The sequence below is a fragment of the Panulirus ornatus genome, chromosome 58 (assembly GCF_036320965.1).
Source record: "Panulirus ornatus isolate Po-2019 chromosome 58, ASM3632096v1, whole genome shotgun sequence".
Classification (NCBI taxonomy): domain Eukaryota; kingdom Metazoa; phylum Arthropoda; class Malacostraca; order Decapoda; family Palinuridae; genus Panulirus; species Panulirus ornatus.
In genome coordinates this window covers 5,292,114-5,319,972 of record NC_092281.1, presented here as the reverse complement: position 1 = coordinate 5,319,972, position 27,859 = coordinate 5,292,114, and the positions used below count along the sequence as shown (strand labels likewise).

The 27,859-nt window shown below is 40.7% G+C and overlaps 1 protein-coding gene across 4 annotated transcripts in view; it reads left to right on the top strand.

Annotated features, from left to right (window-relative positions):
• LOC139766866 (solute carrier family 25 member 35-like) overlaps positions 1-21,392 on the top strand; it is a 97,943-nt gene extending 76,551 nt beyond the window's left edge. For 3 of the 4 annotated variants that reach the window (XM_071695873.1, XM_071695871.1, XM_071695872.1), the window contains exons 6-8: positions 54-168; positions 10,013-10,194; positions 14,288-21,392. In XM_071695873.1, coding sequence (XP_071551974.1) covers positions 54-168; positions 10,013-10,194; positions 14,288-14,338 — 348 coding nt within the window. In that variant the 3' untranslated portion in view covers positions 14,339-21,392. The remainder of the gene's footprint in view (positions 1-53; positions 169-10,012; positions 10,195-14,287) is intronic. The other variant, XM_071695874.1, reaches the window with a different exon arrangement.
• Positions 21,393-27,859: the final 6,467 nt, after the last annotated feature.

Below are 27,859 nucleotides of genomic sequence, written 5' to 3'. Positions count from 1 at the left end.
TCAGTCTCTGCACTTTTCAGCTTACCCAGTAACTATGCACATACTCTTTGCAGCTGTACTCTCGAGACAGTTGGCAGAGCACCTTTCTTGGAGCAATGACAAGTGGACTGGTTATATCATCCTGCATGAGCCCTTTTGATGTTGTTGCTACTAGAATATATAATCAAGGTAGTTATTGTATTTTGTGTTTAGTAGTTATTTTGTGAAAATGGCTTGTGCATACTCATTTCATAAGAAGGTTTGTATAATTGTCCATTATTTTCGTAACTGCTATTTTAAGAAAAGTGATAATGAAAATATACATTGAGAAGAATATTCATAATTATTGATATATATAGTATTAGTATTGCATTCCATTATGTAAAACATTCAGTTCTTTACAACAATACCTCTACACCTTTCCCACCTAAACAATTCCATAACCAGTCACCAGCCTCCATGTCGAAAGAAGCTTATATCTACTTCAAGCTGAAGCATCCTATACTCACAGATTTGTATCCTTCCTCTAAATGCAGCATTGATGAAATATACACAAACTGTAATGACCAAAGTAGAAGGTTGCTGACAACAGCTGCCCAGGATGGTAGTACCATCCTGACTGAGGAGTGTTAAAGTGGTGCCCAAAACCATCTTACACTCTCCATATCAGGATTCCTGGTCTTACTTTCTGTCCCATCAAAATGGACTACTGGGCTAGTCCTACCATCTTCATTTACAAGCACAACATACCTAATCAAACCTTGCTCATTATATTATGTTTTTTCACATAAGCACTTTTGCCAATTCCTGTCCACTCAAACATTTAAAAGTATCATCATGACAGAGTCCATCAAATCTATGGCCCCCTAGTCCCCAGCATCATGGGCTGCTAAAAATGTCTGGGTTTCTGCCTGACTTTACTGCCAATGAGAGGGAGAGCTCAGGCCATAGTAGTACCAGCCCCTCCCACAACCTTTCCCTCTGTGTGAGACCTGTCTCTCTTCCTATTCGTTGTACCAACATTTGTGGTCTCTTTAGTAACTTCTCATTTGAACACCATCTGTCTATTACCTTTCCTAATATCTTACTTCTCTTTGAGATACAGTCATGTAATGATGTTCTCATTAGTCTCTTTTTCATGGATAAGTATAACCCCTCACGATTCCAGTTCTAAGGTGGTGTTTGTTCTTAATCCATCATAAGCACACCTGTTGCACGTCTCAAGGACCTTGAGTCTCCAAATTCCAAAACTCCAAAAATGTTATGTGGCTCAAAGTCTGTCTCCTTATTACCACACTTGTCCTCTGTTTCACCTATTGCTCTCCTAAATTCTACAAATTTTATTTTCTTCCACTTTCTAAATTCCTCTCATGAGATTGTGACACCTTCTCACCCTCAGGCTTCGCAACCATATATCATTCTTGAAACCACTATTTCTTCAAACATACCCATTTTTGCTTTCCAAGATAATGTTCTCGACTTCCACACATTCTTCAACGCTCCCAGAACTTTCGCCCCCTCCACCACCCTATCATTCATTTCTACTTCCATGGTTCCATCCACTGCCAAATCCACTCCCAGATATCTAAAACTCTTCACTTCCTCCAGTTTTTCTCCATTCAAACTTACCTCCCAATTGACTTGACCCTCAACCCTACTGTACCTAATAACCTTGCTCTTATTCACATTTACTCTCAGCTTTCTTCTTTCACACACTTTACCAAACTCAGTCACCAGCTTCTGCAGTTTCTCACATGAATCAGCCACCAGCGCTGTATCATCAGCGAACAACAACTGACTCACTTCCCAAGCTCTCTCATCCCCAACAGACTTCATCCTTGCCCCTCTTTCCAAAACTCTTGCATTCACCTCCCTAACAACCCCATCCATAAACAAATTAAACAACCATGGAGACATCACACACCCCTGCCGCAAACCTACATTCACTGAGAACCAATCACTTTCCTCTCTTCCTACACGTACACATGCCTTACATCCTCGATAAAAACTTTTCACTGCTTCTAACAACTTGCCTCCCACACCATATATTCTTAATACCTTCCACAGAGCATCTCTATCAACTCTATCATATGCCTTCTCCAGATCCATAAATGCTACATACAAATCCATTTGCTTTTCTAAGTATTTCTCACATACATTCTTCAAAGCAAACACCTGATCCACACATCCTCTACCACTTCTGAAACCACACTGCTCTTCCCCAATCTGATGCTCTGTACATGCCTTCACCCTCTCAATCAATACCCTCCCATACAATTTGCCAGGAATACTCAACAAACTTATACCTCTGTAATTTGAGCACTCACTCATATCCCCTTTGCCTTTGTACAATGGCACTATGCACGCATTCCGCCAATCCTCAGGCACCTCACCATGAGTCATACATACATTAAATAACCTTACCAACCAGTCAACAATACAGTCACCCCCTTTTTTAATAAATTCCACTGCAATACCATCCAAACCTGCTGCCTTGCCGGCTTTCATCTTCCGCAAAGCTTTTACTGCCTCTTCTCTGTTTACCAAATCATTTTCCCTAACTCTCGCACTTTGCACACCACCTCGACCAAAACACCCCATATCTGCCACTCTATCATCAAACACATTCAACAAACCTTCAAAATACTCACTCCATCTCCTTCTCACATCACCACTACTTGTTATTACCTCCCCATTTGCGCCCTTCACTGAAGTTCCCATTTGCTCCCTTGTCTTACGCACTTTATTTACCTCCTTCCAGAACATCTTTTTATTCTCCCTAAAATTTAATGATACTCTCTCACCCCAACTCTCATTTGCCCCTTTTTTTTCACCTCTTGCACCTTTCTCTTGACCTCCTGTCTCTTTCTTTTATACGTCTCCCACTCAATTGCATTTTTTCCCTGCAAAAATCATCCAAATGCCTCTCTCTTCTCTTTCACTAATACTCTTACTTCTTCATCCCACCACTCACTACCCTTTCTAATCAACCCACCTCCCACTCTTCTCATGCCACAAGCATCTTTTGCACAATCCATCACTGATTCCCTAAATACATCCCATTCCTCCCCCACTCCCCTTACTTCCATTGTTCTCACCTTTTTCCATTCTGTACTCAGTCTCTCCTGGTACTTCCTCACACAAGTCTCCTTCCAAGCTCACTTACTCTCACCACCCTCTTCACCCCAACATTCACTCTTCTTTTCTGGAAACCCATACAAATCTTCACCTTAGCCTCCACAAGATAATGATCAGACATCCCTCCAGTTGCACCTCTCAGCACATTAACATCCAAAAATCTCTCTTTCGCGCGCCTGACAATTAACACGTGATCCAATAACGCTCTCTGGCCATCTCTCCTACTTACATAAGTATACTTATGTATATCTCGCTTTTTAAACCAGGTATTCCCAATCATCAGTCCTTTTTCAGCACATAAATCTACAAGCTCTTCACCATTTCCATTTACAACACTGAACACCCCATGTATACCAATTATTCCCTCAACTGCCACATTACTCACCTTTGCATTCAAATCACCCAACACTATAACCCGGTCTCGTGCATCAAAACCACTAACACACTCATTCAGCTGCTCCCAAAACACTTGCCTCCCATGATCTTTCTTCTCATGCCCAGGTGCATATGCACCAATAATCACCCATCTCTCTCCATCAACTTTCAGTTTTACCCATATTAATCGAGAATTTACTTTCTTACATTCTATCACATACTTCCACAACTCCTGTTTCAGGAGTACTGCTACTCCTTCCCTTGCTCTTGTCCTCTCACTAACCCCTGACTTTACTCCCAAGACATTCCCAAACCACTCTTCCCCTTTACCCTTGAGCTTCGTTTCACTCAGAGCCAAAACATCCAGGTTCCTTTCCTCAAACATACTACCTATCTCTCCTTTTTCACATCTTGGTTACATCCACACACATTTAGGCACCCCAATCTGAGCCTTCGAGGAGGATGAGCACTCCCCGCGTGACTCCTTCTTCTGTTTCCCATTTTAGAAAGTTATAAAAAAATACAAGGAGGGGAGGATTTTTTTTGCTTTGTCACTGTCTCCCGCGTTTGCGAGGTAGCGCAAGGAAACAGACGAAAGAAATGGCCCAACCCACCCCACTCATACATGTATATACATACACGTCCACTCACGCAAATATACATACCTATACATCTCAATGTACACATATATATACACACACGACAATACATAATACCATGCACACAATTCACACTGTCTGCCTTTATTCATTCCCATCACACCTCGCCACACATGGAATACCATCCCCTCCCCCCCATGTGTGCGAGGTAGCGCTAGGAAAAGACAACAAAGGCCCATTCGTTCACACTCAGTCTCTAGCTGTCATGCAATAATGCCTGAAACCACAGCTCCCTTTCCACATCCAGGCCCCACAAAACTTTCCATGGTTTACCCAGACGCTTCACATGCCCTGATTCAATCCATTGACAGCACGTCAACTCCGGTGTACCACATCGATCCAATTCACTTATTCCTTGCCCACCTTTCACCCTCCTGCATGTTCAGGCCCCGATCACACAAAATCTTTTTCACTCCATCTTTCCATCTCCAATTTGGTCTCCCACTTCTCCTCGTTCCCTCCACCTCCAACACATATATCCTCTTGGTCAATCTTTCCTCACTCATTCTCTCCATGTGCCAAACCATTTCAAAACACCCTCTTCTGCTCTCTCAACCACGCTCTTTTTATTTCCACACATCTCTCTTACCCTTACGTTACTTACTCGATCAAACCACCTCACACAACACATTGTCCTCAAACATCTCATTTCCAGCACATCCATCCTCCTGCGCACAACTCTATCCATAGCCCACGCCTCGCAACCATACAAAATTGTTGTAACCACTATTCCTTCAAACATACCCATTTTTGCTTTCCGAGATAATGTTCTCGACTTCCACACATTCTTCAAGGCTCCCAGGAATTTTCGCCCCCTCCCCACCCTATGATCCACTTCCGCTTCCATGGTTCCATCCGCTGCCAGATCCACTCCCAGATATCTAAAACACTTTACTTCCTCCAGTTTTTCTCCATTCAAACTTACCTCCCAATTGACTTGACCCTCAACCCTACTGTACCTAATAACCTTGCTCTTATTCACATTTACTCTTAACTTTCTTCTTTCACACACTTTACCAAACTCAGTCACCAGCTTCTGCAGTTTCTCACATGAATCAGCCACCAGCGCTGTATCATCAGCGAACAACAACTGACTCACTTCCAAGCTCTCTCATCCACAACAGACTTCATACCCTTGCCCCTCTTTCCAAAACTCTTGCATTCACCTCCCTAACAACCCCATCCATAAACAAATTAAACAACCATGGAGACATCACACACCCCTGCCGCAAACCTACATTCACTGAGAACCAATCACTTTCCTCTCTTCCTACACGTACACATGCCTTACATCCTCGATAAAAACTTTTCACTGCTTCTAACAACTTGCCTCCCACACCATATATTCTTAATACCTTCCACAGAGCATCTCTATCAACTCTATCATATGCCTTCTCCAGATCCATAAATGCTACATACAAATCCATTTGCTTTTCTAAGTATTTCTCACATACATTCTTCAAAGCAAACACCTGATCCACACATCCTCTACCACTTCTGAAACCACACTGCTCTTCCCCAATCTGATGCTCTGTACATGCCTTCACCCTCTCAATCAATACCCTCCCATACAATTTGCCAGGAATACTCAACAAACTTATACCTCTGTAATTTGAGCACTCACTCATATCCCCTTTGCCTTTGTACAATGGCACTATGCACGCATTCCGCCAATCCTCAGGCACCTCACCATGAGTCATACATACATTAAATAACCTTACCAACCAGTCAACAATACAGTCACCCCCTTTTTTAATAAATTCCACTGCAATACCATCCAAACCTGCTGCCTTGCCGGCTTTCATCTTCCGCAAAGCTTTTACTGCCTCTTCTCTGTTTACCAAATCATTTTCCCTAACTCTCGCACTTTGCACACCACCTCGACCAAAACACCCCATATCTGCCACTCTATCATCAAACACATTCAACAAACCTTCAAAATACTCACTCCATCTCCTTCTCACATCACCACTACTTGTTATTACCTCCCCATTTGCGCCCTTCACTGAAGTTCCCATTTGCTCCCTTGTCTTACGCACTTTATTTACCTCCTTCCAGAACATCTTTTTATTCTCCCTAAAATTTAATGATACTCTCTCACCCCAACTCTCATTTGCCCCTTTTTTTTCACCTCTTGCACCTTTCTCTTGACCTCCTGTCTCTTTCTTTTATACGTCTCCCACTCAATTGCATTTTTTCCCTGCAAAAATCATCCAAATGCCTCTCTCTTCTCTTTCACTAATACTCTTACTTCTTCATCCCACCACTCACTACCCTTTCTAATCAACCCACCTCCCACTCTTCTCATGCCACAAGCATCTTTTGCACAATCCATCACTGATTCCCTAAATACATCCCATTCCTCCCCCACTCCCCTTACTTCCATTGTTCTCACCTTTTTCCATTCTGTACTCAGTCTCTCCTGGTACTTCCTCACACAAGTCTCCTTCCCAAGCTCACTTACTCTCACCACCCTCTTCACCCCAACATTCACTCTTCTTTTCTGGAAACCCATACAAATCTTCACCTTAGCCTCCACAAGATAATGATCAGACATCCCTCCAGTTGCACCTCTCAGCACATTAACATCCAAAAATCTCTCTTTCGCGCGCCTGACAATTAACACGTGATCCAATAACGCTCTCTGGCCATCTCTCCTACTTACATAAGTATACTTATGTATATCTCGCTTTTTAAACCAGGTATTCCCAATCATCAGTCCTTTTTCAGCACATAAATCTACAAGCTCTTCACCATTTCCATTTACAACACTGAACACCCCATGTATACCAATTATTCCCTCAACTGCCACATTACTCACCTTTGCATTCAAATCACCCAACACTATAACCCGGTCTCGTGCATCAAAACCACTAACACACTCATTCAGCTGCTCCCAAAACACTTGCCTCCCATGATCTTTCTTCTCATGCCCAGGTGCATATGCACCAATAATCACCCATCTCTCTCCATCAACTTTCAGTTTTACCCATATTAATCGAGAATTTACTTTCTTACATTCTATCACATACTTCCACAACTCCTGTTTCAGGAGTACTGCTACTCCTTCCCTTGCTCTTGTCCTCTCACTAACCCCTGACTTTACTCCCAAGACATTCCCAAACCACTCTTCCCCTTTACCCTTGAGCTTCGTTTCACTCAGAGCCAAAACATCCAGGTTCCTTTCCTCAAACATACTACCTATCTCTCCTTTTTTCACATCTTGGTTACATCCACACACATTTAGGCACCCCAATCTGAGCCTTCGAGGAGGATGAGCACTCCCCGCGTGACTCCTTCTTCTGTTTCCCATTTTAGAAAGTTAAAAAAAATACAAGGAGGGGAGGATTTTTTTTGCTTTGTCACTGTCTCCCGCGTTTGCGAGGTAGCGCAAGGAAACAGACGAAAGAAATGGCCCAACCCACCCCCACTCATAATGTATATACATACACGTCCACTCACGCAAATATACATACCTATACATCTCAATGTACACATATATATACACACACAGACACATACATATATACCCATGCACACAATTCACACTGTCTGCCTTTATTCATTCCCATCACACCTCGCCACACATGGAATACCATCCCCCTCCCCCCTCATGTGTGCGAGGTAGCGCTAGGAAAAGACAACAAAGGCCCCATTCGTTCACACTCAGTCTCTAGCTGTCATGCAATAATGCCTGAAACCACAGCTCCCTTTCCACATCCAGGCCCCACAAAACTTTCCATGGTTTACCCAGACGCGTCAGATGCCCTGATTCAGTCCATTGACAGCACGTCAACTCCGGTGTACCACATCGATCCAATTCACTTTATTCCTTGCCCACCTTTCACCCTCCTGCATGTTCAGGCCCCGATCACACAAAATCTTTTTCACTCCATCTTTCCATCTCCAATTTGGTCTTCCACTTCTCCTCGTTCCCTCCACCTCCAACACATATATCCTCTTGGTCAATCTTTCCTCACTCATTCTCTCCATGTGACCAAACCATTTCAAAACACCCCCTTCTGCTCTCTCAACCACGCTCTTTTTATTTCCACACATCTCTCTTACCCTTACGTTACTTACTCGATCAAACCACCTCACACAACACATTGTCCTCAAACATCTCATTTCCAGCACATCCACCCTCCTGCGCACAACTCTATCCATAGCCCACGCCTCGCAACCATACAAAATTGTTGTAACCACTATTCCTTCAAACATACCCATTTTTGCTTTCCGAGATAATGTTCTCGACTTCCACACATTCTTCAAGGCTCCCAGGATTTTCGCCCCCTCCCCCACCCTATGATCCACTTCCGCTTCCATGGTTCCATCCGCTGCCAGATCCACTCCCAGATATCTAAAACACTTTACTTCCTCCAGTTTTTCTCCGTTCAAACTTACCTCCCAATTGACTTGACCCTCAACCCTACTGTACCTAATAACCTTGCTCTTATTCACATTTACTCTTAACTTTCTTCTTTCACACACTTTACCAAACTCAGTCACCAGCTTCTGCAGTTTCTCACATGAATCAGCCACCAGCGCTGTATCATCAGCGAACAACAACTGACTCACTTCCTAAGCTCCCTCATCCACAACAGACTTCATACCTGCCCCTCTTTCCAAAACTCTTGCATTCACCTCCCTAACAACCCCTTCCATAAACATATATATACAACATTGTTGGAACCACTATTCCTTCAAACATACCCATTTTTATTTATTTATTTTATTTTGCTTTGTCGCTGTCTCCCGCATTAGCGAGGTAGCGCAAGGAAACGGATGAAAGAATGGCCCAACCCACCCACATACACATGTATATACATATACATCCACACACGCAAATATACATACCTATACATCTCAACATATACATATATATACACACACAAACATATACATATATACACATGTACATAATTCATACTGTCTGCCTCTATTCATTCCCATCGCCACCCCGCCACACATGAAATAACAACCCCCTCCCCCCTCATGTGTGTGAGATAGTGCTAGGAAAAGACAACAAAGGCCCCATTCATTCACACTCAGTCTCTAGCTGTCATGTAATAATGCACCAAAACCACAGCTCCCTTTCCTCATCTAGGCCCCACAGAACTTTCCATGCTTTACCCCAGATGCTTCACATGCCCTGGTTCAATCCATTGACAGCACGTCGACCCTGGTATACCACATCATTCCAGTTCACTCTATTCCTTGCACGCCTTTCACCCTCCTGCATGTTCAGGCCCCGATCACTCAAAATCTTTTTCACTCCATCTTTCTACCTGCAATTTGGTCTCCCACTTCTCCTCGTTCCCTCCACCTCTGACACATATATCCTCTTGGTCAGTCTTTCCTCACTCATTCTCTCCATGTGACCAAACCATTTCAAAACACTGTCTTCTGCTTTCTCAACCACACTCTTTTTATTACCACACATCTCTCTTACCCTAGTATTACTTACTCGATCAAACCACCCCACACCACATATTGTCCTCAAACATCTCACTTCCAGCACATCCACCCTCCTGCGCACAACTCTATCCATAGCCCATGCCTCGCAACCATACAACATTGTTGGAACCACTATCCCTTCAAACATACCCATTTTTGCTTTCGGAGATAATGTTCTCGACTTCCACACATTCTTCAAGGCTCCCAGAACCCTCCCCCAACCTCCCATCCTATAATTTACTTCCGCTTCCATGGTTCCATTCGCTGCTAAGTCCATTCCCAGATGTCTAAAACACTTCTTTTCCTCTAATTTTTTTTATTCATACCAAGAGCCTACTAGCTTAAAGAATGAAATATAACTGATTTCTGGAATGTTTTGATATAATGTTTGGTAAATTTCTTAGGATTGGATAGCCAAGGACGAGGATTGCTCTATAAGGGCATAAGTGACTGCATATTCAAGATCTTTAGAACTGAAGGCCTCTGGGGTTTCTACAAGGGATGGTCTGCCATATACTTCAGAATTGGACCTCACAGCTTCTTCAACTTAATATTTTGGGACTATTTGCAGAAGTTTTATATGAAGGTAAGCACTTTGTACATTTAAACTGATAAATCTGTTGTCCAGTCAGTTGATATTGTGTGAGCAGAAAGGCAAGCATATCACAAGAATAGAAAAATGATATTCAGTGAGGTTTGAGATACTTTTTAGTATTTTTTTTATGGAGACAGGTTTGTTATGAAATTGTTATCATTGGTTTAAGTATCAGCTGCATCTGAGCCTGTATGCTGGAAATTGTTACAAACAGACTACCTAGATTGATAGGTGATTCTGAAATTGATATTACTGTATATCCTTTTAGAAATCACTTGTAGAACAGTTTCTAGGAATGCCTAAGTTTTTCATACCTAATTTATTCTCCCTCGTTTGTAAGCATTTCTTTAGTTGCACACATCCACTTTTTGGCAGCCATGTATGTACTAGAACAAATGCCTATCATCTACTGCCAATTCATTTGTGATTTACCTTGACTGCTTCACATGCCATGGTTTCTGAAACATATTTTCATATTTCTGATAATGTAAATACTGTTAGAATTGCATAGATAGTCTCTATCTTAGGGATGAGTAAGCAGTTCTATTGTCATAAGTTCATTAAGTTTAGCACTTGCAGTTTGCACTCATAGCCCAAGAGATGTGGTTCTTCTCAGCAGTAATGCATGCTTGGTGAATATTATATACCTTAATGTAATTACATATTTGTGCGGCATTAGTTGGGAGTTTTATGCTCCTATGGCAACATCTCTTGAAGTTTCTCAGCTCTCATATATCTCTAAACTTCGGTGTACTGTCAGCATTCGCAGCTTCATCATTTAGTATGTCATTCATTCAAAATGTTATTAAAAAGTACTTTTTTACATTTTCTCAAAGTGTCTTCTTGCTGTGGCCTCTAGTTTCTCTATCTTTGTATTTTATAGAATTAGTTTATGAATGACATCGTTAATCTGGTGTAGAAACATTAAGGTAATGATCAAGTTGCCCCATACTTTGATGTTTTTTATACTTATTATTTTGCTTTGTCCCTGTGTCCCGCATTAGCGAGGTAGCACAAGGAAACAGACGAAAGAATGGCCCAACACCCCCACATATACATGTATATACATACACATCCACACACTTAAATATACATACCTATACATCTCAACATATACCTATATATACACACACTGACATATACATATATACACATGTATATAATACTGTCTGCCTTTATTCATTCCCATCACCACCCCGCCACACATGAAATAACAACTCCCTCCCCCCATCATGTGCGCGAGGTAGAGCTGGGAAAAGACAACAAAGGCCACATTTGTTCACACTCAGTCTCTTGTTGTCATGTAATAATGCACCGAAACCACAGCTCCCTTTCCACATCCAGGCCCCACAGAACTTTCCATGCTCTACCCCAGACGCTTCACATGCCCTGGTTCGATCCATTGACAGCACGTCGACCCTGGTATACCACATCGTTCCAATTCACTCTATTCCTTGCATGCCTTTCACCCTCCTGCGTGTTCAGGCCCCGATCACTCAAAATCTTTTTCACTCCATCTTTCCACCTCCAATTTGGTCTCCCACTTCTCCTCGTTCCCTCCACCTCTGACACATATATCCTCTTGGTCAATCTTTCCTCACTCATTCTCTCCATGTGACCAAACCATTTCAAAACACCCTCTTTTACTCTCTCAACCACACTCTTGTTATTACCACACATCTCTCTTACCGTATTATTACTTACTCGATCAAACCATCTTACACCACATATTGTCCTCAAACATCTCATTTCCAGCACATCCACCCTCCACCACACAACTCTATCGATAGCCCACGCCTCGCAACCATATAACATTGTTGGAACCACTATTCCTTCAAACATACCCATTTTTGCTTTCCGAGATAATGTTCTCGACTTCCACACATTCTTCAACGCTCCCAGTACTTTCACCCCCTCCCCCACCCTATGATTTACTTCCGCTTCCATGGTTCCATCCGCTGCCAAATCCACTCCCAGATATCTAAAACACTTCACCTCCTCCAGTTTTTCTCCATTCAAACTTACCTCCCAATTGACTTGTCCCTCAACCCTACTGTACCTAATAACCTTGCTCATATTCACATTTACTCTCAGCTTTCTTCTTTCACACACTTTACCAAACTCAGTCACCAGCTTCTGCAGTTTCTCACCCAAATCAGCCACCAGTGCTGTATCATCAGTGAACAACAACTGACTCACTTCCCAAGCTCTCTCATCCACAACAAACTGCATACTTGCCCCTCTTTCCAAAACTCTTGCATTCACCTCTCTAACAACCCTATCCATAAACAAATTAAACAACCATGGAGACATCACACACTCCTGCCGCAAACCTACATTCACTGAGAACCAATCACTTTCCTCTCTTCCTACACGTACACATGCCTTACATCCTTGATAAAAACTTTTCACTGCTTCAAACAACTTGCCTCCCACACATTAATACCTTCCACAAAACATCTCTATCAACTCTATCATATGCCTTCTCCAGATCCATAAATGCTACATACAAATCCATTTGCTTTTCTAAGTATTTCTCACATACATTCTTCAAAGCAAACACCTGATCCACACATCCTCTACCTCTTCTAAAACCACACTGCTCTTCCCCAGTCTGATGCTCTGTACATGCCTTCACCCTCTCAATCAGTACCCTCCCATATAATTTCCCTGGAATACTCAACAAGCTTATACCTCTGTAATTTGAGCACTCACTTTTATCCCCTTTGCCTTTGTACAATGGCACTATGCAAGTATTCCGCCAATCCTCAGGCACCTCATCATGAGTCATACATACATTAAATAACCTTACCAACCAGTCAACAATACAGTCACCCCCTTTTTTAATATATTCCACTGCAATACCATTCAAACCCTCTGCCTTGCTGGCTTTCATCTTCCACAAAGCTTTTATGTTAGATGTATATCCTCTAACCTCTCACTGCATTTCAGCTATCTTAATACAGCTGTATGTCTTTGTCCATATTCTTAATGGAATTTTGATATTTGCATGCGAATAGTTTGTATTTAACAGTTTTCCTGGGGTGAAGCTCTGGTGACAGGTTAGGTACAGTGTTGATCCTATGTCACCACATGGATTTCTGTAGCTTCTTTCTTGCTAGATTATATTCATAACAAAGCCTTCTTCACTTTGTCCCATCCTCATTACTTTGCATCTTCTTGTATTCACTTACTTGAACCAAGTATCAGAATAATTTCATAGGTTTTCTAAGTACCCTTGAAAGTTGTTGCATTCCACAGCATTCTTTACTTCTTTCATTACATTGGCATCATCTACAAGCATAACCAAGTATGAGTTCAGTCCTTTTGGCATGTTATTTACATATACCAAGAAAAGCAGTGGTCCTAATAGCCTGCCCTATAGCATGCCACTGGTGACCAAATCCATTTTGAGAAGGCTCTGCAGACAAGAAACCTAAGGTCCCTTCCACTCTGGTAATTTCTTATCTTCCCTTCCGAAAATTCATCTTTACCAGCCTCCTTTGTAGTACAGTGTCATGCTTTCTGGCTGTCTAGGGACAGTCAACCTATGTCATTCTGTCATAGAAGTCTTAATAAATTTATTACTCATGACTTCCTTTCCCTAAGGCTATGTCTTTCATTTGGGTAGTTCTATCTTTGAAGCAATCATTCATTCATTTTCTGATTTTCTTTTCTGATGCTTTATAGACCACTTTCATCATAAAAACTGGTCTACAGTTCAGTGCAGTTTCTCAGTTTCATTTATTAAAGATAAGTATATCATAATTCTCTCTATTAAGGAACATACCAAGCTTTCACATTCTTCCAAACTTTCATTTTGCTTTAGTGTTTTATTTTCAGCCATAGTATTTCATTATATCACTAAAGTTTTTATTAAACAATCATGTTTAGGTATTGCATTTTTATTTTCTGCAAAACACTCTGTCATTGCTATTTTTAGCTGGTGCATAAAAGCTCTTAAATCCATTAGCTTCTGTAGCTGTCATCCTAAGCTATGCTTCTTAGCATATAATTTGTGATCTTTACGTGTTAGTTCTTATCATACACCTTTTTGATATTTGTTTATGCTTTTACTTTTCAGATTGATATTATGGAAGGATCAGTTGGAGGCTTTGGGGTATCGAGGCCTTAACATTCAGGAGAGTTGAGAGGAATGCATGTTATAAAATGAATTGGATTGACTTAGTACTGGGGGCAACATGCTGTCGCTGGTCTGGACCAGGGCATATGAAGCATTCAAAGTAAACAGCAGAATACTGTGTGGAGTATGGTTTGAATACGTTATACATGATGGCTTGTGAATGGATGTGCAAAAATGAGGCTGTTATTCATTTGTTCCTGATGCTTCCTAACTAAGGTGGAAAAAGCAATAAGGCATATTTTTTCCTTAAATCACAGCATAATTTGCAACATCCTTGAGTTCATTTCTCACATAAGGACAGAGCCATGTGAAGATCAGAGAGTACTTCCTCAGTGGAGAGCTGAATCTCTATTTTTTAAGCTTCCCAAAGTAAGATGGATCCATAAGGATTCATCCTCTTTGACCATGATAAAACAGATGTGACTGTCATATGCTTGTTCACAAGCATACAATAGCCTGCATAGGTCTCTGATGTCCCAGTACAGAGATGAGATAATATCAAGTTGCCAACTGATTTCATTATCCTCTTGCCTGTTCTGGTGCATAGTTGGCAAGCTAAATGTTGCTGTCTGTGAGCTTACAGTGGATTCACTTTAATGTTTGGCCTTCAGAGTGTCAAATAGGTATTCTTTTCTTTTATTTGTGTTTTTCATGATACATATTGTAAGTAATTTGTTCTGTCTTTAAAGCTAGTATATTTGGAGACACCACCATCATCAGTGGTCACAGTATGGCTTCAACCTTAGATCTAGTTGTGATGTGTCAACCTAACCAGTACTTCATATTTTATGTTTTGAATTTGTTTCTCATGCTATAGGTAATCATTGGTGAGCAGCCACCAACTGGGGAGTTATGGTACTGGTACTACCTGCCTGAATATCAGAATGTTTAGAAATGGCTGCTTAGTTAGCCAGCACTTCAGTGTTTGTCAGTTTGTACTCCTCTGACACAGCTGTCGTGTCTTTCTTTGTGGGATGTATTAAGGATATATGGTATAGGGGGACAACTATTTGTTGCTGTACAAGCTTTGTATAGAGGAGCAAATGTGTGTAAGAGTGGATGGAGAGCTGAGCAAAAGGCTTGGGATACATGTAGGTGTGAGGCAAGGCTGTGTTATGTCACAGTGGCTTTTTGATATATATATATATGGATGGAGTGATAAGAGAGTTGAAAGAAAATTAGGGAAAAGGGGTGCAGATGGAGTGTGGCAGTGAGATATGGTGGCTAGTGGCAAGCCTGTTTATGGATGATACTGTATTGTTTGCAGAGAGTGAAGAGGAGTTGCAGAAGCTTGTATGTTTTATGATGTATGCACATGTAGGAGAATGAAGGTAAATGCAAGTACAAGTAAAGTAATGGTGTTTGAAAGAAAATGGTGTGAAAGTATAGATTTTGTAGAACTATGTAGAGTGAAAGAAGAAAGTGTGCTAATTTGTGCCTTGGATATGGGGAAAAAAGACTGAAGTGAGGGAATTTAAGTATCTGGGAGCTGTCTTGAGAAAGTGTGTTGATATGGAAAGAGAGATAAGGAAGAGAGTATTACAGGGTAGAAGAGTCATTGGGTCCCTTAATAGAATAATGAAGGGTAGAGGTGTAAGTATGGAAATGAAGAAGGGATTAAGGGACAGCATAGTCCTCCCAACAGTGACCTATGCAGCTGAAACATGGATGTGGAATGAGGCACAGTAGTCAAGAATCTAGGATGTGGAAATTAGCGGTTTGAGAAGAGCATGTGTTGTGATTAGATGGAATGTAGAAAGAAATGAAAGGCTGTGTGAGAGTTATGGTTTGGCCAGGAATGCAAAGGTAGTGAATTGTGGAGTGGTAGAATGGGTGAAAAATATTACTTTGAGGTGGTTTGGGCATGTGGAAAGAATGCAAGACTGGGATTTTACAAGGAGAGTGTATGATAGTACAAGTAAAGGGGTTAGTGTGTGTGGAAAACCACCTGTGACATAGGCAAATAGCGTAGAGGAATACTGGAGGGTGAGAAACAGAGGAATGGTGTATGTGAGGGAGGCATGTAAGGACAGGGATAAGTGGAGGCTCTTTTGCCGTGGCTCCCTCTTGATGGGAATTCCCAGAGGGAATGGACGTCAGAGATAGATAGAGAGATAGATAGATAGATTAATCCACACTCAAAAGTTTAATGCCAAAAATGAGAGGGTTTTAGTTAGGAACAAGCATATTTTGATAAATATTATATTTATTTATTTTGCTTTGTCGCTGTCTCCCGCGTTTGCAAGGTAGCGCAAGGAAACAGACGAAGGAAATGGCCCAACCCACCCCCATACACATGTATATACATACACGTCCACACACGCAAATATACATACCTATACATCTCAGTGTACGCATATATATACACACACAGACACATACATATATACCCATGCACACAATTCACACTGTCTGCCTTTATTCATTCCCATCGCCACCTCGCCACACATGGAATACCATCCCCCTCCCCCATCATGTGTGCGAGGTAGCGCAAGGAAAAGACAACAAAGGCCCCATTCGTTCACACTCAGTCTCTAGCTGTCATGCAATAATGCCCGAAACCACAGCTCCCTTTCCACATCCAGGCCCCACACAACTTTCCATGGTTTACCCCAGACGCTTCACATGCCCTGATTCAATCCACTGACAGCATGTCAACCCCGGTATACCACATCGATCCAATTCACTCTATTCCTTGTCTGCCTTTCACCCTCCTGCATGTTCAGGACCCGATCACTCAAAATCTTTTTCACTCCATCTTTCCACCTCCAGTTTGGTCTCCCACTTCTCCTCGTTCCCTCCACCTCCGACACATATATCTTCTTGGTCAATCTTTCCTCACTCATTCTCTCCATGTGCCCAAACCATTTCAAAACACCCTCTTCTGCTCTCTCAACCACACTCTTTTTATTTCCACACATCTCTCTTACCCTTACATTACTTACTCGATCAAACCACCTCACACCACACATTGTCCTCAAACATCTCATTTCCAGCACATCCACCCTCCTGCGCACAACTCTATCCATAGCCCACGCCTCGCAACCATACAACATTGTTGGAACCACTATTCCTTCAAACATACCCATTTTTGCTTTCCGAGATAATGTTCTCGACTTCCACACATTCTTCAAGGCTCCCAGGATTTTCGCCCCCCTCCCCCACCCTATGATTCACTTCCACTTCCATGGTTCCATCCGCTGCCAGATCCACTCCCAGATATCTAAAACACTTTACTTCCTCCAGTTTTTCTCCATTCAAACTTACCTCCCAATTGACTTGACCCTCAACCCTACTGTACCTAATAACCTTGCCCTTATTCACATTTACTCTTAACTTTCTTCTTTCGGACACTTTACCAAACTCAGTCACCAGCTTCTGCAGTTTCTCACATGAATCAGCCACCAGCGCTGTATCATCAGCGAACAACAACTGACTCACTTCCCAAGCTCTCTCATCCACAACAGACTTCGTACTTGCCCCTCTTTCCAAAACTCTTGCTTTCACCTCCCTAACAACCCCATCCATAAACAAATTAAACAACCATGGAGACATCACACACCCCTGCCACAAACCTACATTCACTGAGAACCAATCACTTTCCTCTCTTCCTACAGGTACACATGCCTTACATCCTCGATAAAAACTTTTCACTGCTTCTAACAACTTGCCTCCCACACCATATATTCTTAATACCTTCCACAGAGCATCTCTATCAACTCTATCATATGCCTTCTCCAGATCCATAAATGCTACATACAAATTCATTTGCTTTTCTAAGTATTTCTCACATACATTTTTCAAAGCAAACACCTGATCCACACATCCTCTACCACTTCTGAAACCACACTGCTCTTCTCCAATCTGATGCTCTGTACATGCCTTCACCCTCTCAATCAATACCCTCCCATATAATTTACCAGGAATACTCACCAAACTTATACCTCTGTAATTTGAGCACTCACTCTTATCCCCTTTGCCTTTGTACAATGGCACTATGCACGCATTCCGCCAATCCTCAGGCACCTCTCCATGAGTCATACATACATTAAATAACCTTACCAACCAGTCAGCAATACAGTCACCCCCTTTTTTAATAGATTCCACTGCAATACCATCCAAACCTGATAAAGTCATTAAGATTTCTCCTCTGGAACATCATTTATATGCAATAAAGATACTTAAAGAAATCCTTGTCTCACAAAATTACTAAGGAGAGCATATGTTTTTTCTTTTAGCTCCTTGAAGCCTTTATTAATGAGGAACCTTTCTAGTTGGATCAGCCAGGGTTGTCTGCTAGAGCCCGTGTTATAGGAAGAGTGGTCTTAACTTTGGTTTCATGTATCATATTGGAGATCATGTAAGAGGGTTTTTTAGCTTTTGATAAATGCCTTGTTTGATGGTGTCTCTGCATCTGTTTAGCCTACCTTGTGTGGCTTTGGTTTAGATATGTTGCCCTCAGAGAAGGATGGTAAAAATGGGGGCCAAATTTTTACTTTCTTTCTTCATGTTTTATACTCTGATGCTTGTGTTGCCTTGTGTGCAGGTGAGGATTGGATGCCCAATGGGCATCCATTTATTTCCCCTTCCTTTCTATCCCATCTTTCCCTTTTGAAAAAAAACTGGTAACAGGCCAGGCACAGATAATGGTTACAGGCCACTTGACTCTCCCTCACCTTAACACTCTGACATCATAGACCTGGACAAGATGCTAAATGGTCATTGAGTCCATTTTAAAAGAACATCTTTTGGTTCCTGCTTTATGATGATCAAAGGAGGGAGTGAATCCTCATTTATACAGTTTATTTTGGGGGGTAAAACAGTGTTTAACCTCTCGGCAAGCAAATGATGCTGTCTTAGAGGTGAACAGGGCATTGGGATTTCACAGTTTTAGCTTCTCACCAAGCACGTGCTGTCCTAGAAGTGAATAAGGTGTTGCCTACAATAGAGAAATGACTTTTCATCCTTTAAAACCTACATTGTTAAAAATGCAGCAAGGCAGATGGTATTGAAGGTGAATTTATTTAGAAAGAGGGTGACTATGATGTTGATTGGTTGGTAAGGAATTCCACTGTATATATGGATCATGGTAAGGTACCTAAGGATTGGCAGAATGCATGTATAGTGCCACTGTATAAAGGCAAGGGGGATAAAGGTGGGTGTTCAAACTACAAAGGTATAAGTCTTTTGTATACACCTGATAAGTTGTATTGGAGGGTATTGATTGACAGGGTGCAGGCATGTACAAAGTATCTAATGGGAGGAGTAGTTTGATTTCATAAGTGGTAGAGGATGTTTGGATCAAGTCTTTGTTCTGAAGAATGTGTGAGAAATTCTTAGAAAAGCAGATGGATTTGTATGTGACATTTATGGATCTTTAGAAGGCATAAAATAGGGTTGATAGAGATGCTTTGTGGAAGGTCTTAAGAATATACAGTGTGGGAGAAAAGCTGCTAGATGCAGTGAGAAGTTTTTATCAAGGGTGTAAGGTTTGTATGCAAGTAGGGAAAGAGGGTGAATGGTTCCAAGTGAAGGTTGATCTGTGGCAGGAGTGTGTGATGTCACCATGGTTATTCAGTTTTTTATGGATGGGGTGAAGGGGAAGACAAATGTGAGTCTTGGAGAGAGGGGCAAGTATGCAGTCTGTGGGAGATAAGAGGGCCTGTGAAGTGAGTCAGTTGCTGTTTGTTGATGATTTAGCACTGGTGATAGATGACAGATTCAAGTGAGAAACTGCAGAAGTTGGCGACTGAGTTTGGAAGAGTGTGTAAAGGTAGAAATTTGAGAGTGATGTGAATAAAGCAAGGTTATTAGGTTCAGCAGGTTTGAGGGAAAGGTTAGTTGAGGTGTAAGTTTGTATGGAGAATAACTGGAGCTAGTGAAGTGTTTTAAACACCTTGGAGTAGATATGGCAGCAAATGGAACAATGGAAGTGGAAGTTTCATAGGGTTGGGGAGGGGGAGTGAAGGTTCTGGGGGCACTGAAGAATGCTTGGAAAGAGAAAACATTATCTAGGAAGGCAAAATTGGGTATGTTTGAAGGAACAGTAGTCCCAACAACATTATATGGATGTGGGGCATTGGCTATAGAGAAGGCTGTGCGGAGGAGGGGGTGTGATATGTTTGAAATTAAATGATTGAGGACATTATGTGGCATGAGGTGGTTTGACTGAATGAGTAATGAAATGGTAAGGGAGATGTATGGTAATAGAAAGAATGTGTTTAAGAGAGCAGAAGAGGTTGTGCAAAAATGGTTTGGACATATGAAAAGAATGAGTGAGGAAAGGTTAAGAGAGGATATATGAGTCAGAAGTGGAGGGAGCAAAGGGAACGGGGAGACCAAATTGGAGATGGAAGGATGGAGTGAGAAAGATTTTGAGTTATCAGTGCCTGTACAGACAGGAAGGTGAAAGGTGTGCATGGGAAGGAGTGAATTGGTATGTTGTGGTTTACTGGAGTTGACATGGTGTCAGTAGACTGAAGCTGGGCATGTGAAGCATCCAGGGTAAACCATGGAAAGGTCTGTGTGGCATGGTTGTGGAAAGGGAGCTGTGATTTTGGTGCATTTCACATGACAGCTAGAAAATGGATGTGAGTGGATGTGGCCTTTCTTCATATGTCTTGGTGATACCTCACTAACATAGGAAGCGGCAGTCAGGTAAAAAATAAAAAGTAAAAGAAACTAACATAAAGTTATTGCATTTCTTGTGTCCTATATTGATATGTTATGATTTGTTAAACATGAATTACTTTAGTTTTTTTATTGTCAGTTTGTAGCATTTCCCATGCATAGCAAATATATAGTAATTCATTACTGACATAGACTTTTTTTTCCAGCATGGGAAGGAGGATGATGATGAAAGCTGATGAAAACCAAACATGCCTTTAGCCCATTAGAAATATTGGTAATTGGGTTATATATGGTGATTGATTGAAGATTTTAGATGGATTATGCCAGTATTGCATAAATTCTTTTAATGATCTTCACCCTTACTAAACCCTAGATATATTGCAACAATAGTAAACCTGTTATATTTTTTTTTTTTCACTAATCTAGCTTGATTTAATAGGTATTATTCTTAGTACTGCATATGGAGTCATCCATTCAATCTTATCATTTACCACCTTACAAAATGAGGAAGATGACACAAAGGAAGTTAACTTTTCCGTTTATGCTTGAGATTATTCAAAAGTTTTACATATTTTGTATTTGAATGTAAAGATTTCACAGCATTCTTTTGATATTATTTTTCTTCAGATCACTGTATTTGAAATGGCTTGTAAAGGTAGACAGTTACAATATTCATGAAATAATTCTTGGTATAAAAGGAACAGTTAAGGTCACTTTGATTAACAAAGAAATATGTAACTTTTTGAAACACAAATATTGACATAGGGAAGATGAAAAATGCACAGAAGACAGGGAAGAATGGTACAATATTATAGATGTCTGTATAAACAGTTTTCATAAACTCCATTCCCACTTACATGGAATGGGTCAACTGCATATAGGAATGCATTCTTTAAGGGAGCATATTTAGCAGAACTAGAGTCACTAACCCTCATCTTTCAGGTTGGTAAAATGCAGGGAATCTCAGTACCTTAGGAGTGGCTTACTACCATGTTAGTCATTATTTTATGTGAATTATGTGCTACTGGTTGCTAGAGTAGGTATCTAAGCATAATATTTTCTGTAATTCATTGACAATACTTCCTGGTAAGACTTTCACGTAAGGAACTTTTTATTTCACCTTGCCTTTTCTACGGTAGCAAGGTGGCATTAGGAACAGACCATTGCACCTCAAAACCTTTTCTAGAATATTTGTGACTGAATCCTTGAAATATGTAGTTATGGTTATTCAGTGATAACAGTTTACACATCATAGAATGGCTTGGCAGACTGCATGACAAAGTGGTAAACTTCTCAGGTACTAGTTGTTGAGCACTCTTCAGATTTGAGCATTTCTGACTTGAATTCACTTGTACAGTTAAGAATTGTGTTGGATGATTAGCAGCAGGCATACTACTCACTCCAAGTGGTGTCATAACCAGCTACAGGCAATGCATCATCTAGCTTTTTATGTCTAGATTTTTTTTTCCAAAGCTTAGCCAAATTTGTTTAGTCCAAAATGTTGGGATAGCACAGAATTTTAGGAAAATGTCTTCAAAGGGTATAGTGTCTTCTGCTAATTTTTTGCTGTATGTGTTTCTTATACAATTGTCTCAAGGCTCACAAAAGTTGCAATCTTCACAGTTCCCACAAGCATATCAGGCAGCTTGTACATTCCTCATGAATTTCACAGGTCAAAGAAACTTGTCAGTATTATTATTAGGAATTGCAGCATGTAGTCTATGGTTTTATAATAGCTGTAGAGAATATGATTATGTGTGTCTTTATTATGTATGTCAGTGCCTGAACATGCAGGAGAGAGAAAGGCATGCCCAGGATAGAGTGAATTGGAATGATATAGTATGCAGGGGTCAATGTACTGTCAGTGGACTGAACCAGGGCAGGTGAAGCATCCAGGGTAAACCATAGAAAGGTCTGGAGGGCCTGGTTGTGGACAGGGAGCTGTGGTTTCGGTACAGTACACTTCATAGCTAGAGAATGGATATGAGCAGATGCAGCGTTTCATCCCCCTGGCACTGCCTCACTAACATGGGAAATGTCAATTAAGTATGAAAAATAAATACTCATTTTTTCTTCCATCCTTATTCAGCATTTCCTGCATTACTGAAGTAGGGCCAAAAACAAAGATAGGCATCATTTTTCCACATTCATTCTGTATCTTTCATGTAAAGTGCAACAAAACCACAGCCCTTATCTGCAACCAGGCCCTACAAACCTTTCCATAGTTCCCCAACTATTTCTTATACCCAGATTCAGTTTATCGACAGCATGTCACCTCCCTGTATACCACATCTTTACCATCTTACTTTATCCCATGCATGCTTCTCACCCAGCTTACATAGAAAAAGAATGATCTTTTTTGATAAAACTCAAATGTATTTTATACTCTTTTCTTCATTTATGCTTGATGACTATAGAAGATAGTTTGTATTGTTATTTTCTAGTCCCAGGACCCTTTCTTTAGAAGCTCTTGCTGCTTTAAAGCTGCATTACCACCAGTAGCAGGGAAAGAATGGATTCCTTTAGAGTGAGAAGTTCTTTGATGAATTTGTATTACATGAAAACCTCACTGAAAGTGACATTTTACTGATTGTTACCACAAATTGGCAAAGTCTGGTAATGTGGGTAGTTTTCATTCTGTAATCATTTACATTACCAAATAGTATTTTGATTCATATTGCTCATACTAATATTAACATTTGGTTATATCATAATATTGCACAAAGCCAGTTGTTTAGTTCTACTCTTTACATGCACACTTTACTGACAGATCACTATTTTTTGATGGTCTTGTCAGTACATCTGTTTTCTTTAGTAAAATTTAATAGTGTAATGTTCTTATAGTGACGAGACATAGCATGTAAAATTTATAACTGCTTAATATTTCAGAAATTTTGTGTTCTTTGTGCATTGTTTGATTACTTTGTGACTCATCTCTTTAAATAAGGCAGCCACGCATAATCATGTAGTAACACTGTTGGGACCATGTAGTAATTATGTAGATGATGAATGAAAGATTATTTTGTATGGAAATATACTTTGAATTTGCTCTGTTGTTTTGACTTTTTGTTAATAGCAATTACTTTGTTTGTGCTACTGTTAACAGATGCTTTATGAAAAAGTGGTAGTAATGTTAAAGAAATTGTAATCAGTTATAGCTGTATTAGTTTATAATAGAAGTATTGATATCTTAGATGTAACAAGAAGATATAGTATGTTGTTAATGCTCGTACTGTATAGTAGATTTTGCATGATCTGCCTCATTCAGCCCTATACAGAAGTTTAGTCAGTTTAATTTAACCATGCCCACAATCTTTGTTTGAGGATGTTCTCATTTCCTCCTGATCATGTCTTTTTTCATTAGAAAGTATTTCTCTCTTTTACTCATGAATTGAGAAGCATTAGCATAAACCTGGGTATGAGATTTATTTTTTGACAGTTTTTCGAATATTGTTATATGATGATGTATTGATGGCTTTGTAAAGTAGAACTGTAACACTCCCTTGCAACTTACTGCAAATGACTATATCTAATTGATCTTCAGAGTAGCCATATGTGTGTGTGACACAGTGAAATTAAAACCAGCATGGTATGAGTATCACTAGTGCAAGTGATCTGCAGTCATTGTGAGATGAAGGGGAGACTTTTACTTAACTCAGCAATATTTAAAACTAAGATGGTGGTCATATAACTCACTGTCATGGAGTTTGCTATTTATATGATTGTTGTGGTTTTGTCATATATTTTTAATTTATTTTTTTTTTTTTTTTTTTTTTTTTTGTCGCTGTCTCCCGCGTTTGCGAGGTAGCGCAAGGAAACAGACGAAAGAAATGACCCAACCCACCCCCATACACATGTATATACATACGTCCACACACGCAAATATACATACCTACACAGCTTTCCATGGTTTACCCCAGACGCTTCACATGCCCTGATTCAATCCACTGACAGCACGTCAACCCCGGTATACCACATCGCTCCAATTCACTCTATTCCTTGCCCTCCTTTCACCCTCCTGCATGTTCAGGCCCCGATCACACAAAATCTTTTTCACTCCATCTTTCCACCTCCAATTTGGTCTCCCTCTTCTCCTCGTTCCCTCCACCTCCGACACATATATCCTCTTGGTCAATCTTTCCTCACTCATTCTCTCCATGTGCCCAAACCATTTCAAAACACCCTCTTCTGCTCTCTCAACCATGCTCTTTTTATTTCCACACATCTCTCTTACCCTTACGTTACTTACTCGATCAAACCACCTCACACCACACATTGTCCTCAAACATCTCATTTCCAGCACATCCATCCTCCTGCGCACAACTCTATCCATAGCCCACGCCTCGCAACCATACAACATTGTTGGAACCACTATTCCTTCAAACATACCCATTTTTGCTTTCTGAGATAATGTTCTCGACTTCCACACATTCTTCAAGGCTCCCAGAATTTTCGCCCCCTCCCCCACCCTATGATCCACTTCCGCTTCCATGGTTCCATCCGCTGCCAGATCCACTCCCAGATATCTAAAACACTTCACTTCCTCCAGTTTTTCTCCATTCAAACTCACCTCCCAATTGACTTGACCCTCAACCCTACTGTACCTAATAACCTTGCTCTTATTCACATTTACTCTTAACTTTCTTCTTTCACACACTTTACCAAACTCAGTCACCAGCTTCTGCAGTTTCTCACATGAATCAGCCAGCAGCGCTGTATCATCAGCGAACAACAACTGACTCACTTCCCAAGCTCTCTCATCCCCAACAGACTTCATACTTGCCCCTCTTTCCAAAACTCTTGCATTCACCTCCCTAACAACCCCATCCATAAACAAATTAAACAACCATGGAGACATCACACACCCCTGCCGCAAACCTACATTCACTGAGAACCAATCACTTTCCTGTCTTCCTACACGTACACATGCCTTACATCCTCGATAAAAACTTTTCACTGCTTCTAACAACTTGCCTCCCACACCATATATTCTTAATACCTTCCACAGAGCATCTCTATCAACTCTATCATATACCTTCTCCAGATCCATAAATGCTACATACAAATCCATATGCTTTTCTAAGTATTTCTCACATACATTCTTCAAAGCAAACACCTGATCCACACATCCTCTACCACTTCTGAAACCACACTGCTCTTCCCCAATCTGATGCTCTGTACATGCCTTCACCCTCTCAATCAATACCCTCCCATATAATTTACCAGGAATACTCAACAAACTTATACCTCTGTAATTTGAGCACTCACTCTTATCCCCTTTGCCTTTGTACAATGGCACTATGCACGCATTCCGCCAATCCTCAGGCACCTCACCGTGAGTCATACATACATTAAATAACCTTACCAACCAGTCAACAATACAGTCACCCCCTTTTTTAATAAATTCCACTGCAATACCATCCAAACCTGCTGCCTTGCCGGCTTTCATCTTCCGCAAAGCTTTTACTACCTCTTCTCTGTTTACCAAATCATTTTCCCTAACCCTCTCACTTTGCACACCACCTCGACCAAAACACCCTATATCTGCCACTCTATCATCAAACACATTCAACAAACCTTCAAAATACTCACTCCATCTCCTTCTCACATCACCACTACTTGTTATTACCTCCCCATTTGCGCCCTTCACTGAAGTTCCCATTTGCTCCCTTGTCGTACGCACTTTATTTACCTCCTTCCAGAACATCTTTTTATTCTCCCTAAAATTTAATGATACTCTCTCACCCCAACTCTCATTTGCCCTTTTTTTCACCTCTTGCACCTTTCTCTTGACCTCCTGTCTCTTTCTTTTATACGTCTCCCACTCAATTGCATTTTTTCCCTGCAAAAATCATCCAAATGCCTCTCTCTTCTCTTTCACTAATACTCTTACTTCTTCATCCCACCACTCACTACCCTATCTAATCAACCCACCTCCCACTCTTCTCATGCCACAAGCATCTTTTGCGCAATCCATCACTGATTCCCTAAATACATCCCATTCCTCCCCCACTCCCCTTACTTCCATTGTTCTCACCTTTTTCCATTCTGTACTCAGTCTCTCCTGGTACTTCCTCACACAAGTCTCCTTCCCAAGCTCACTTACTCTCACCACCCTCTTCACCCCAACATTCACTCTTTTTTTCTGAAAACCGCTACAAATCTTCACCTTAGCCTCCACAAGATAATGATCAGACATCCCTCCAGTTGCACCTCTCAGCACATTAACATCCAAAAGTCTCTCTTTCGCGCGCCTGTCAATTAACACGTAATTCAATAACGCTCTCTGGCCATCTCTCCTACTTACATAAGTATACTTATGTATATCTCGCTTTTTAAACCAGGTATTCCCAATCATCAATAAAATAAACTAGTCCTAACTTTATGCATTTTTAATCAGCTTGGAATCTTGAGTAACATCAGGTAGTCATAGTAGCTATGATCATTTAATACACACTTAAATGATTTTACTTTCAAAGAAAAGCATTTACATTTGTCAAGGTATTTAATACAATTACAGTATGTGTTGCTTCATCAAGAGTTCAGTTTCCTTGTTTCCTTGCACTATGCTAAAAGGATATTCAGCTGATATAAGCATATAATACTGTAATAACAGCACAAACTTTGACATAGTCAGTATATAAGTTAAGATTCTTGTTATGTGATTCTCATATCAGTTTATAGTAAATGGTGAAGGGCTTGTAGATTTATGTGCTGAAAAAGGACTGGTGATTTGGAATACCTGGTTTAAAAAGAGAGATATACATAAGTATACATATGTAAGTAGGAGAGATGGCCAGAGAGCATTATTGGATTACTTGTTAATTGATAGGTGCGTGAAAGAGAGACTTTTAGATGTTAATGTGCTGAGAGGTGCAACTG